At 43.5% G+C, this 14,003-nt stretch overlaps 1 protein-coding gene across 1 annotated transcript in view; it reads left to right on the forward strand.

Annotated features, from left to right (window-relative positions):
* The window catches only part of PLPP3 (phospholipid phosphatase 3), a 69,835-nt gene extending 58,257 nt beyond the window's left edge, over positions 1–11,578 (forward strand). Inside the window, exons 5-6 of the mRNA XM_034778443.1 lie at positions 1,636–1,812; positions 9,748–11,578. Of these exons, the coding sequence (XP_034634334.1) occupies positions 1,636–1,812; positions 9,748–9,873 (303 nt within the window). The 3' untranslated portion in view covers positions 9,874–11,578. The remainder of the gene's footprint in view (positions 1–1,635; positions 1,813–9,747) is intronic.
* The last annotated feature ends 2,425 nt before the right edge of the window (positions 11,579–14,003 follow it).

Consider the following 14,003-nt stretch of genomic DNA (forward strand, 5'->3'; position numbering starts at 1 on the left):
CATTACCACCTTCCCCCCCCACACACACACCCCTCTCTATATTTTGAGTAACACAAAGGCACTGCAGAATTCTGTATGCTGAAGGATCAGAGCTTAAGCTGGTAGAGAGTCTTTCCTGATGTGAGTAGCCCCAACATAAGGTCTGCTTGTGTGAGTAGTGAGTGAACCCCACTGTAACACGTCAGTTATTCTGGAGCAGGGCTGGCTCTTTGTAGGTCCATTAATAATGATCCTGTTTGCACAGACTGAAGGAGGTGGATATGTGCATTGTTACCACCAGCTTTTTCTTGGTGAAGAGTTCCTGCCGTTAGATAAGCAGCTTGCCTCCCTCTCAGATTAGCTTTTTATTGGTAAATGTCAAGTTCACGGTATCCACACAAACTGACAAAAAATATTTCCATTGATGATCATAGAAATTGACAGATAGGCAAAGAAAGAAAGTGAGAACTTATCAGCGTTTGCTATAAGGATATTTGCTTTGCATAGTTTGACACGTGCTGTTGGCACTTTGTGTTCTGCACTGCCCTTAAGTAATTATTGTCTGACACCCCCACGCCCAATTTCCCACAGTTGTGAAAATATAAATGGATCATAGAAAAAGATTATTAAATCCCATAATTCTGCATAACTGAATATTTAAATAGATACAATTGGAAAAAATGCTTTAAAATAAACATGGATGTGATCTGCTGAAATTATAAAAATAAAATAAAAATTGAATTCTGCCAAGTCTAATTCTGGGTCTGGCTAAATAGTGTTAATACGAACTCTCATTGCTCTGCTTGGCAAATGTTAGAGAATTGTTGTGTTTATCCTTTACCTTCAGCAGGCTTGTTAATGCAGAATGAACTGGAATTGAAAATGCTCAGTGGTGTGGACTGCTTTCTCGTAGGGTCCGTCTACACCAGGGGTTCTCAAACTGGGGGTTGGGACCCCTCAGGGGGTCATGAGCTGTCAGCCTCCAACCCAGACCCCACTTTGCCTCCAGCATTTATAATGGTGTTAAATATATAAAAAAGTGTTTTGAATTCATAAGGGGGTCGCACTCCTAGGCGTGCTGTGTGAAAGGGGTCACCAGTACAAAAGTTTGAGAATCACTGATCTACACAATGAGTGGCAGCCCGCAGCAGCCGGTCTCAGTGCCCGGCTCCACAGACTCAGGCTCGTGCTACGGTGCTAAAAATAGCTAGGTAGACATTGCAGCTTGGGCTGGAGCTCGGGCTCTAAAGCCTAGGGGTTGGGGCTGGCTCACAGTCCAAGGTCCAGCCGGAGCCCCCAGAAATCCAGCTCCCCCTGCCTCTCACCACTGGATTAGAATCCCACCAGTTCTGCTGCCATGACGACTACCTCAGGCACCCATCTCAGGGCAGCTTTTGTTATCTGAAGTAATTCATCTCCTTTAAAGAACCCCCTTCCCTTCCGCCATAACATACGAAGGACCAAGTTCTGCCCTTTGATACATGCATGAAATTCCTGCTGTATCCAGTGGCAGCCAGCTGCGTGCATCGGAGGGCAGAATGACGTTCCTCCGCTCCATTTCTACAGCTAGCCAGAGCATTTGTTCCACGTTGCTGTGCACACTGTGACCAGGGTGTAAAATTAATGCTCCCCTTTGTTTTTCTTTTCTCTCCTTAGTTATATCTGCAGGCCAGATTCACATGGAGAGGAGCCCGTCTGCTACGTCCCCTTCTGCAGTTTACCCTGATCATGATGGCATTTTACACAGGATTGTCCCGTGTGTCTGACCACAAGCATCACCCTACAGATGTGCTGGCAGGATTTGCACAAGGAGCCCTGGTGGCTTACTGCATTGTGAGTGGCATCTCCTACTGTTGCACTAATGACAGGGCAATCCTGGTAACACTGGAGATGCTGATGGGCATAACCTGTGACGGACGCTATTTACCATGTTAGGAAATCCAGCTACTTCAGGGCAGGTGGGGCTGTTGAGAGTTAACATTTACATGGTGGACTGCAGTGTGGAAGATGCCGTGTAAATCAAAAGCCTCTCTAAAAATCTGTCTTCGCTGGGGGCATGGCTGTTGCACAGAGCAGGTAGGGAGTGCTGTGAGACGGGACTCAATCCTGCCTCAGAGAACGGCTGCAATGCCACCTAGTTACTCCTGTGCAGCAACTGCTCTGAGGCTTAAGAGCAGAGAGCCTCTTTAGCAGGAGGATGGCTGTTAAGCCCCTGTGTCCTCAGCTGTGCACGTTCTCCACCCCTGAGCCCTTGCAAATAAGGGAACGGGCGCGTGGGGCACTTGACAATGCTTTGCAATGAGGACAACTACACGTAGTGTTTCCCCCTACTTCGTGCTAATGAGTAATGACACCAACAATGCACCGGCCAAGGATTTGCAGGATCAAAGTCCATATGTAAAAATGTAGAGAGTCTCATCTGATGTTATGTAAAACCCACACAGCATCTTAAGTGAAGCAGTTGAGTTGTGCTCTGCCCTATCAGCATTAGGGTCAGTATGTTCGCTGATTAGCAAGGATTCAATTATTAGTGGCCCTCTCCAATCCAAGCAAATTACCAGTGCAGCTCAGGGAGGCTAACATGCAAACAGTGGTGGCAGTTTTTCGTCAAAGGCTAAACACTCCTTTGTTGATGAAAGCTGTGTTGCTTTTCAAGGCTCTGTATAGGATCTATACAGAATCAAAGATCCCAGAAGACTGTCTTGGAGGTGGGGAACATATATGTTCCCTTCAGAGTTAAACCAAAACAATTCCCTGCCTGGGAATGTGGATCTTGGGTTTGTTCTTTTGATTGCAGGTTTTTTGTTTTGTTTTTTATGTGGCAAAAAGGTTTATGAGAAAATGGTTTACAAAAGCCATGATTGCTTGTCTGTCACTGCCTGGCTTGTTCTCATGCAATTTACTTTCCAAAGAGTGACCTGATTGCACAGTCCTTTAACTCAAAGTGACACATGTAAACGTTTAATGTAGGCAGAATGGGAGGCGCCGGCTCCGTGTAATGACGTGATTGTTTTCAGTGTAGTTATCTTGTTTAGAAACAAAGGGACTGGGGATTAAAGTAATTATGTGGCTTTAGAAACTCTTAAAACCAAGTTTTCAAAAGGTTACACACTTTTTATTTTGCTTGATCTGAAAGTAAAGTAAACCTCGAGGCAAGGAATAAAGTTCCCTAGAGGTTTATTTGCAAGAGTGGAAAATAGGTTGTTTGTGCATTTTCCACTTATTGATAAAATGCTAAACCTGAGCAACAACAACCAAAAAAAAGCTGCAATCTAGTTGTTTAAAAAATGATTAACCCCTTTGGGTATGGGAGTTGGCTTTTGCCATTGCCAAGTGCCCATGCACCATTATGGGTTAGTGTCAGTAAATCCTAAATACCAGTGCCAAAGGGTTAGTTGGTGGAAGTCTTCCACATAGACCACTACTATGTGTGACTTTCCTTCTTAAATTTGCCTCTTTTATGCATAGCAGGAGCAAAATCATTATGGTTCATATATATCTTTTGTTCAAATGTCACAGTTTTCCTCAAAGCCTTGGAAACCTTTTCATATCCTTAGCAGCCAAGTAAAGAAACAACACATCACTATTGAAAGCTCTTGGGCAACCTTTGGAACAATGAAGCAGTTTTTCTCAGTTCAGGTGCTTCATTTCACATCATGTGGCTTTGTCTAGGCCAGTGTTTCCCAAACTTGGGACGCCGCTTGTGTAGGGAAAGCCCCTGGCGGGCCCGGGCCGGTTTGTTTACCTGCCCCGTCTGCAGGTCTGGCCGATCGCGGCTCCCACTGGCTGCGGTTCGCTGCTGCAAGCTAATGGGGGCTGTGGGAAGCGGCGGCCAGTACGTCCCTCGGTGCGCACCGCTTCCAGCAGTCCCCATTGGCCTGGAGCAGCGAACCGCGGCCAGTGGGAGCTGCGTTCGGCTGGACCTGTGGACGGGGCAGGTGAACAAACCGGCCCGGCCTGCCAGGGTCTTTCCCTACACAAGCGGCATCCCAAGTTTGGGAAACACTGGTCTAGGCATTAACTGTGTATGTAGTCAGACTGTTTTTTTGTGTGTGCATTTCCTAATCCACATAACCTTTTTGTCACTTTTTTAAAGCTTTGTCACAGGTAGGGAGGCGGGAAAGAATATGCACAACAACATGATAAAAGGATGAAACATGAGACTGAGCTAAGTAGTGGCTTCTGAAAGACAATAAGGGTCCAGATGCTAGGGACAGACATTAGTACATTTCCTGTCTAGTGACAAGTTGCAAATCTGGTGGTCTCCTCCCTGACCCTTTAACAGATGGCAAATTGTAGTGGGCCAGGAGGAGGGTGAGAATGTTGCTCCCATAGGCTGACTTTCCTGTGACGAAATAAATCAACATAGGAAGCAGCTGCCTGGTTATTTCACAAACAGGCCTGGTCTTTCCCTTCTAGCTCAGGGCACACCCACTCTACTCACTGCTCTTTTGTATGCCTCCATTCTTAGCCCGGATGTGGAGAGGGCACTGGTCATTCATTGCCCTGTTCCTACTGCCTGGAAAAGATACAAAGGGTTTCCAATGGGATTCAGACCCAAACCCCTGTCGCGTATTTGTCCAGGTGCAAACAACAGCTAAAATGTTCTTGGATTCCTGAACTCACTTGTTTAAAAAATGAGGACCAGGGTTAGTATTTGCCCACTATGGGCCTACATTTCTTTTCTTCTTTTTGGGGAGATGGTTGGAGGCTCCCTTAACAGTAAGGGCCACGGGCTCTAAAAAGCTGCTAGGCTGCTGCCACTGTGAAGCCACTCCAGGGTTCCCTGCAGCAGGAATCAGGGCAGCGGTGTAGGAATGAGCAACCTTCTCACCTCCTGCCAAATTAAATTGTCAGCATGTCAGAGGAATGGCTCGCATGAGTAAAGGATCAAGGATCAGGCTTTCTTTAAGTCCTACCTTAGACCTTCTCTTGTAAGCAGTAGGCTTTTGTTTTCCCATTCCATCCTATGCCTAGGTCAGACGCACCCCAACTGATAGCCCTAGATCCTAGCAATCTGCATGCCCCATCTACCACTATGTCCCAGAACAGCTCAGAGATCACAGAGTTGCATCCCTCCCACCACCCTGCAACTTCACAGTCAGCTCTCATTGGCTGGCTGCACAATTTCCCTGCACTCCCACGCCCAGCTCTTCACTTTCTCTTCCTCCCTCTCTTGCCCAGCTGCTAACTGCTTGTAGACTAGCAGTCTTCAAAGGCTGGCTGGCTGCCCTCCCCCCGCCCCTTGTCTATGCTAAGATGGGACAAGAAAAGCCCCGATCATTGCATCAAGTGTAGAATTTGTTGTTTGTTAGGTTCACTGTCTGGGCTGGATGCTGTGCACTCCTTCATAAGCCACAGCACAGCTGCAGAGCCATTCCGTAGCCACAGCTGAAACCTTGAGGTTGCTGCAGTGTCCACAGTCCTAATGTATCGCATCGCATCCCCTCCTATGAAGAGGAGTTAGGCCTGGGAGTAGGATGTCCAGATGTCCGGATTTTATAGGGACAGTCCTGATATTTGGGGCTTTGTCTTATATAGGCGCCTATTACCCCCCCGCCCCCGTCCCGATTTTTCACACTTGCTGTCTGGTCACCCTACCTGGGAGCTCCCAATTCACTTCCTTATGCTCCCCACCAGATCCTAGCCCCACTCTCACTTCCACATCAACCTAATGACCCCTCCCCCCAGGATTCTGCTACACCTTTGCAAAACAGATTTCAGACCAGTTCTGAAAGCTGGAAACTCACTGGAACCAGTGAGGCAGGGGAAAGATTTGCCTTGAAATGAATTGCTAGTTAATATCAACCGTTACAAGTTATGTAGTTCTTTGGCTTGCCCTTTCCTGTTGAGCTAATCAGCTCTTCTCATAGAACAATAAACTCCTGCTTGTCAGGGAAACCTTTCTGGAGACGCACACTGAGTAATTTCTCTTTCACTTGGCTAGGGCTCTCTCTCTGTTACATTACTAACTGGTGAAGATGATAAAGCCAGGCTTGACCTTTGATTCACGGGGCATTCAAGGCCTCCGTGCTTAGCCACAGTTTTTTCACTCGCATCCCTACTACATTGTGTCAGAGAGGGGTGACTCAAAATCATTCTGAAGAACAGCCTTCCGCTGTGACTCAAGAACTGAGTCCCAGGCTGTTGATACTAAAAGGCCGTTAAGTGCAGTAGTAATCATGCTGTAATTCTCCGTGGAAGCCAGTTGTGTGTTTCATCTCCAAGAGTTACCAAAGCTAAAAGTTGTAGCAGACGCATTTGTCCTTCCCGGCCTGAAATAACAAACGCAAGACATTTGTGTCAAGCACTTCCAGCTGATGAAACATTTTTACTTGGTTCCAAAGTGAAATAGGATGAGAATTTCCGAAAATCAAAATCGAAGTATAAGCAGACTAATACATATCACATAGTTTACATGAGTGGAAACATTTAAAGAGACAAGATACCTTTTGGTTTCAACTCTTAAAATCGTATTAGTTTGTTTTACTATTGTGTATATGAGAATGGATTTCTTTAATATGATGAAAAGAAATGGGATTATTAAATGGAAATATAAACTACTGACTTAGTTTGTATAGTACAATCCCAGTTCTCTGCTGTCAAATTTTCTTTATGGGTGGAGAGCACCTTCTACAGGAAGTGGAATAAATCCAAGTAAAAACTTTGCACATTTATTAGCTTTTTTTAGTGTTAAACAGTTCAAGCATTAGGAGGATTTAACACACTGTTTTGACCCTAAAAGATCATGTTTCAGGATTCTCGTAAGTGTGTACATAGCCTCAAGCCGTGCTAGATAGAAATACAGCTTAAAGGGGAATTAAAACCACGACCAAGTATTTGAATTAAACCCTCAAAAGCAATGAACTGCAGAGGAAAGGCTAAAAAACAACCAGCCATAGGATGATACTCTATCCATAACTGACTCATTTATAAAATAAGGCCACATTCAGTATAATCTCCATCTGCCTCTTGCACGGAGCAACCGCCACCTACCTCCTTCCACCAATTGATTTGTCATAGATTTCTTGATGTAGAAGTTGGACACCTTTCTGATTGAATCCAATGGTAGGTGGCAGGCATGTGAGAGAAATGGCAACAGAATTACTCCAAAACAGCTGGTTTATTTTATTTTATTTTTTGAGTACTAACAACCAAAAAAAGAAAAATGTTTTACAGCAATGCATTCTCTCGTTCGGACATTCCGAGCATGACTTTTTTTTTTGTTTTTAAAAGGACTCCTCCAACCTTCTGTTTTTGTGGGTGCAATTTTACTCCCTCCCTTTACTGTAGCACAAATGCTAGCATTTATTTGTCTAATCGGCAGATATGTGGGCACAGTTATTTAGCTAGACATCTGCATGTCCGCATTTTCACTCAAGGAAAAAATTTTTTTTTTTAAATGTTGGGTCTCTTACGCTTTTCTGCTCCAGACCAATATTTATGGATAAGTAATAAAACTTGAAAAGTGAAGGATTCAGACTCCCAATTTCTCAGTTTTAGAAGTAGCAATAAATAGTCATTTCAGATCAGGCCAATTGTCCATCTAACCTGGTTTCCTGTCTCTGACAGTAGCTTAGAAAAGATGTTGAGGCGGAAAAGGAATACTCCTGCTGAATAGTGCATCTGGACAGCTATATGATGGGGATGGGAGTGAGAGGGAAATGCCTTCCTGTCTTCACCAATAAACCACCCCGAAGCGTGCGGTTCAATAACCTTTGTACTTGGACTAGCTAATGTAATTGTGTAGTCTAGTGTTATTCATGTAAGCATGTTATCCCTTTTCCATTTGATTGTGTTAAATCAAGGGCACTTCCAAACACTGCACTAGGAAGAGATACAAATACATTTATAATTTTAAGGCTGCCATCCTATAAGCGTGATAGGAATGTAGGACTTGCTATACCAGATCAGCTCACTAGTCCATCCAATCCAGTATCCTGTCTCCACCAGATGTTTTAGAAACCCCATAATGGATCATTAAAAAAGGATAACCTTTCCTTAAGGAAACCTTAACCCTACACCTGCCAATGTTTTGCTTATGCTCGGAACTAATAAGCTTCTATGGAAGGTTGTGGAATCCCCATCACTGGAGTTTTTTAAGAACAAGTTGGAGAAACACCTCTCAGGGATGGTCTAGGCCTACTTGGTTCTGCCTCAGCAAAGGGGGCTGGACTTGATGACCTCTTGAGGTCCTTCCCAGCCCTGCATTGCTACGATTCTACAAACGTTAAAATACCAAGTATCATTCTCCCTATCACTTTGGCTGAAGTGAAATGTGATGCGTTCTCTACGGACAGCTGTCAAATTTCAGTGTCAAAATAAGTTTCAGCTCAGCTGGCAAATTCTGACTCACAGACTTATTAAAAGTGGGACTGTGAAGTAGCCTTGGTGCTTGTTGGCATGTGTGTTCACCCGTCACTGAAGTTTGTTTTTGTTTATATCAAACTTCTGGTGTTAAATAGCAAAGATGAGTCCTCTCTGCATTTTGCTGTTTACGGAGAGTTACACTGTCTGACTGTTTTCCCTTCAGGCTTCAGATTTAAGTTTAGTAAGGGAGAAAGTGCAGTAGTCATGCTGGACTGATAAGGGTTAGGCCAAGGCTGCCAAGGAGGAAATGAAGGTTTCCTCCCAGCACTCTGTTTCTGCCTCCCTAAATTGTCAAACACTGGCCTTTTCACATCCGGCAGCGTGGTTACGTCATTGGGTATGCAGGAATATCTCCTCCTTCTGTTGGACTCTGACTGCTAGACAGACATCCTGACTAAACTTCAATTTTGTAGCTCATGTGTCATGAGAAAGGGGGAAAGTAGAGTATATCAAGTGGCCCTGATTCATAGATAATGAGGGTTGAAAGGGACCTCAGGAGGTCATCTAGTCTAGCCTGCTGCTCAAAGCAGGACCAATCCCCAAATGGCCCCCTCAAGGATTGAACTTACAACTCTGGGTTTAGCAGGCCAATGCTCAAACCACTGAGCTATCCCTCCCCCTGTTACAAAGGGTGTTGTTTGTAGAGTAGTTTTAACTTTAGGGCTTTTAACCGCCCCTCAGATCATTTTAATCAGTGGGGCTATTTGTGTGAGTCAGGCAAGCAGGATTAAAACTTTTTTTGTGGGGGGTGTCTTTGAGCCTAGTATATTGATCGTCATTATTATTATTATTATTTATTTGTATTACTGTAGTGCCTAGGAGGCGTATACCTGAACCAGGACCCTATTGTCCTAGGTGCTGTACAAACAGAACAAAAAGATAGTCCGTGCCCCAAGGAACTCTCTTTATTTCTGGGCTTTCAAGCCTATGCTGTGGAGTTGTGTGTTATCAATCTATTTATAGCAAATAAATGCGATCATTTATTAATGCCCACCACAGTTCATACTGAGCCATTATCATGTAACCTCCCAAAACCCTATGTGGCTTGTAGTCAAGTATTGTACATGCCTATGCCACAGCTAGGAAAACAGCCATACATAGGCTAAGGGCCCAATCTTACAAAATGCTAAGTACTCCCATTGCCCCAGTGGGAGTGGAGGGTGCTCAGCAGCTTCTGAGACCAGACCCTGAGTCTAAAGACACACGGTGAGGTGGTTTCAAAGCTGGGATTTGGGCTCAGGGATTCCTAGGTCCCAGTCCTGTAGTCAGTCAGACAAACAAAGAATTCGGTTACAGTAAAATAGAACATGAAAACTCTCTCATTGATAATCTATCAAATAGTGTTTGAGGAAAACTTCTTCAAATATCACTCCATTGATTTTTAAATTCTATTTACAGGTGTTTTATGTGTCAGACCTCTTCAAACCCAAGATGAGGACCTCCCTGCCTCCTCCTCCAATCCGGAAAGATATCCTTTCACCTGTGGACATCATTGAACGGAACAATCACCACAATATGGTGTAGACCTTTGCAACCCTCCTCCCTCAACAATCCCCCCCCCCCTTTTTTTTTTTTTTTGCAAAAATGACTGCTGACAGCAACTACCTGCTGCTCTCAAATCTCATCAGACAGTAGAATGTAGGGAGAGACTTTCTTGCCCAACTAATAAGGTCTTACTCTCTGGCCTTTTCACTTGCAACATTTGCATGAAATGGGTATTGTTCAACTAAGTCAAAAGCAACAATGAGAAAAACAAACAAACAAACAAACAAACAGCGTTGCCGGAATTCTGGATGTGCAATTGGTTGAGTGTTCATGTTGTAGTGAACTCAAATTGTTCATAGCATAATGAACACTAAACGATTATGTAAAGCCGGCCATCTTAGCTTTTACTAGGAAGATTTCCAATGCCTGTAAGAAAAACTCACAACTAAATTATATAGCACTATATACAAGAAACAGCACTGATTCAAGATTTGGGATTGGTTTCTAAGTGTCACCGCTCTTTTCCCCTCCCCCCTTCTTTTTAACATTGCTTTGTTTGACTCCGTTCCATACTGTGATGTTGGTTCAGAAGAAGCTTGCCCGGTCAAAAATGTCAGAAGGGTGCCTGGTCATACTACACAAAACTTAAAAAAAAAACCAACAATCTAAGGTGGTTCCACAACAAATTGTGCATGAATGAATCCGTTATCCACTTAGAAGCCAAATCTCTTCATTTCCACTGCGTACCTGGTAACATTAGTACTGTACGAGGCATCAAGCCTACACAAAATTGACAAATGGCCTAATTTTAAAAAAGGCTCTCTTCACTACTCCTGGCCCTGATAAATTGCAGAAGGATTTTCTGTGCTATCACCGCCGTCTTTGGGAGTTCACGTCATGTCAGTTGTTAGTGGTCAATCTTGTTGAAGATATGTTAGCACTATGAATTTGGGATTGAGTCCCAGGGAACAATGATTCTGCAGTTTTAGGACGGACTGCTGGGTGGAACGTCCTAGCCTGGATTTCAAACAGTTTTGAACATTCCCTCATCTTCTCTGTTTAGGGTCCTGTTTATAAGCCATTCAATAGACATTAGGCCAAATTCTGATCTCAGTTACATCGCTAGTGTATCAAGAGTGTGTAAAAGAGAGCAGAATTTGGCCTACTTCTCCTAGCTTTTTGGCTTTCTGATGGAAGTTAAAGACAAATATTGAAGATCTATCTTAAAACTTTGAAAAAAAGCTAAATTGAAAAGGGATCATGCAAACCACGTGGAATGGCCATTTGCACATCTATATTACACAATCCGTCCTATCATTTCAGCTATAGCAAGCTATGATTTTTATATATAAATATTATATAAATAATGTATAAAACATTAAAAATTAACTATGTAAAATATTATTTCTGAAACAATTTTTTAGATATATCCACTATGATTATAAACTGTGTCTTGACCTGTGTTATTTACATTTTGCTGCTTAAAAAAGCATTGAATTAATTTTTTTTTGTAGTCAACTAAAATATTGTAGGTCTGTGGTAGCAATATTTTGATGAAAATAACTACAACTAGAGACAATTGTATAAAAAAATCATATTAAATTGTCTGTATTTTTGTAATGTTTCATTTTGTAAAGAGAAGAATATTCAAAGACTTTTGTAGAATACAAAATTGAAGTTTGTATCTGCGAAATTATTGCTGTATAAATGTGCTTTTTAAATAAAAGCTCATAACACAACTAAATATCCTATTTTAACCATGTTCTACATTTGTGGTGTTCTTAGATTAATCTGAAGAAAATGCATTGGGGTGGTATATCTGGGGCTTTACACTGCACTGGGTAGATGTTGCATATATCTGTTCCAGGCTCAAAAAAGCCCTGAACCTGATCTCACTTTAAATGAAAGCTCTGATGTGGGGGTCACCAAGGGCATCCCCACACTGTGGGTGTTACAGAAGCACCACTGCAGAGCAGTAGTGTAGATGCTTCCTACATCGATGGAAGGCGTTTTTCTGTCGATGTAGGTAATCCATGTCTCCAAGTGGCAGTAGCTAGGGCGATGGAAGAATTCTGTTGACCTAGCCGCATCTGCCCCAGGGTTTGGGTCAGCTTGACTGCAGCACTCAAGGTGTGAATTTTTCATACCCCTGAGAGATGTCACTAGGTCTGTCTAAATTTTAAGTCTAGACCAGGACTTTGGCTTATTTCTGTCACAAGGCAGAAGTAACTAAGATGGAAGCCCATAGCTAAACCCCTTATTTACATAATAAGGATGAGCTCTCCTCTGGCCACACCTCTTTCTTACCCAGTGCTCTTGTGTATGAAGGAGTGATGCTCAAGGAGCTTGAACTTTACTTCTACTTATTTATGTTAAGGTAGGCCCCTCTCTGCTAGGCACAATGCAAATGGGAGAGACAGTCCTTGCTCTGGAGGGCGTATAGTCTAAATAGAGAACACTGAAGAGAGAAACAGAAACATAGAAGTCAAGTGACTTGTCCACAGTCATGCAGAAGATCAGTGGCAGGGCGAGAACCAGCTTTCCAATCCAGCGCCCTATCCGCTAGACCACAGTGCTTCTAATTAACGTCAAGGGCTGCCAGGCACTTAACCTTACATGTGCCCATGTGTTACCTCTGCACGTTTGCACTGGAGCACAACAGCCTCACGCTGTCTGTTGTGTACAGGACAAAGACACACAGACCACAGTCTGCAGCCCTGCCACTTTCCATGCTCCACCTCTCTTTCAGCATTTTCAAAGAAATCTATTTTGTCCCCATTTTATTTATTCCACATTTTTCTTCTGAGACCAACAACGCTCCAATGTAATAGGGAACTTTCATCTGGATGGATATGGAAGTTCTTTTCTGAGTGCAAAAATAAAAATAAAAAATGCCCACATCTATTTATGTCCGCACACAGGTGGCAGTTAAAAGTCAAGGTATCTCTCTGATAGTTCACTCTGGAGTGAAAAACAGTAGCGGCAAAGATGCATGACAGTTTGTGATAGGATGTGAATTCCACATCAAAGTGAAATAGCAGGGGGGGAATTAAGCAGGCAGAACATGGTAGGAGTTGTTATTACTCAAACTTGGTACAGCTGGGTAAATGCTATTCTTAGTGCAAGGGGATTTTTTATATTAACATTCATCGGCAGGACTTATCTGAAAGATGGCATCTCTAACTGCACTGTGTCTGATAATATCTCCAATACTTTCTCAGAGGGAAGAGTCGCCCCGTATTGAGTCATCTTCAACAGCCTGAATTTTCCCTTGAGGGAAACCCTGTCTGGGTTTAGCAACATGCAGCCCACAAACAGACTGTAGTTGAATGCAAAATTCTCTAAGTGCTATGAGGGTAAACTTAAGGAAGTCTTCACTGTTGGACTAAATGAAGTGCTTGCTTGGATTTTAATGTCAGATCTTAAACCACCCAGGTAGGAGGGCAGGAATACAGATCTATGGGTGGAAGAGTAGGAATTGGAGGAGTGTCAAAGGAAATGAGGAGCAGAATAGGAGGTATTAGGGGCAGTGGGAGAGATTGGTGTTTCTGACTGCTTCAGGGAAGTATTAATAAACACAAAATGAAGAATGGCAGAAAGACTGGGTCAGTCAGGAGAGTGGAAGAAGAGGAATGAAGTGGAAGAACATCAGAATGGCCGTACTGGGTCAGCTCAATGGTCTATCTAGCCTGTATCCTGTCTTCCAACAGTGGCCAGTGGCACATAACTTGGGAGGGAACAACCAGAACAGGGCAATTTTGAGTGATCCATTCCCTGTCATCCAGGCTCAGCTTTTGGCAGTCGGAGGTTTAAGGACAACCATGGGGTTGTGTCCCTCACCACCCTGGCTAATAATGACTGATGGACCTATCCTCCATGAACTTTATTCAATCCATGTTCTACTGGTTAGGGCACCAGATTGGGCCTCAGAAAACATGGGTTCTATTTCTAGGGCTCTGCCACTGATCTGCTATGTGACCTGAGGTAAGTATGGCCCCTTCTGGGGTCTGTTTCTCCTTCTATCCTTTGTCTGTCTTGGCTATTTACATTGTAAGCTCTTCAGGGCAGGGGCTGTCGCTTACTTTGTGTATGTACAGTGCCTAATGCAATGGGACCCTGATATCAGCTCATGCATCTAGGCACTGTGGCAACACAAATACTAATAACTG

The sequence above is a fragment of the Trachemys scripta genome, chromosome 8, assembly GCF_013100865.1.
Source record: "Trachemys scripta elegans isolate TJP31775 chromosome 8, CAS_Tse_1.0, whole genome shotgun sequence".
Taxonomy (NCBI): Eukaryota; Metazoa; Chordata; order Testudines; family Emydidae; genus Trachemys; species Trachemys scripta.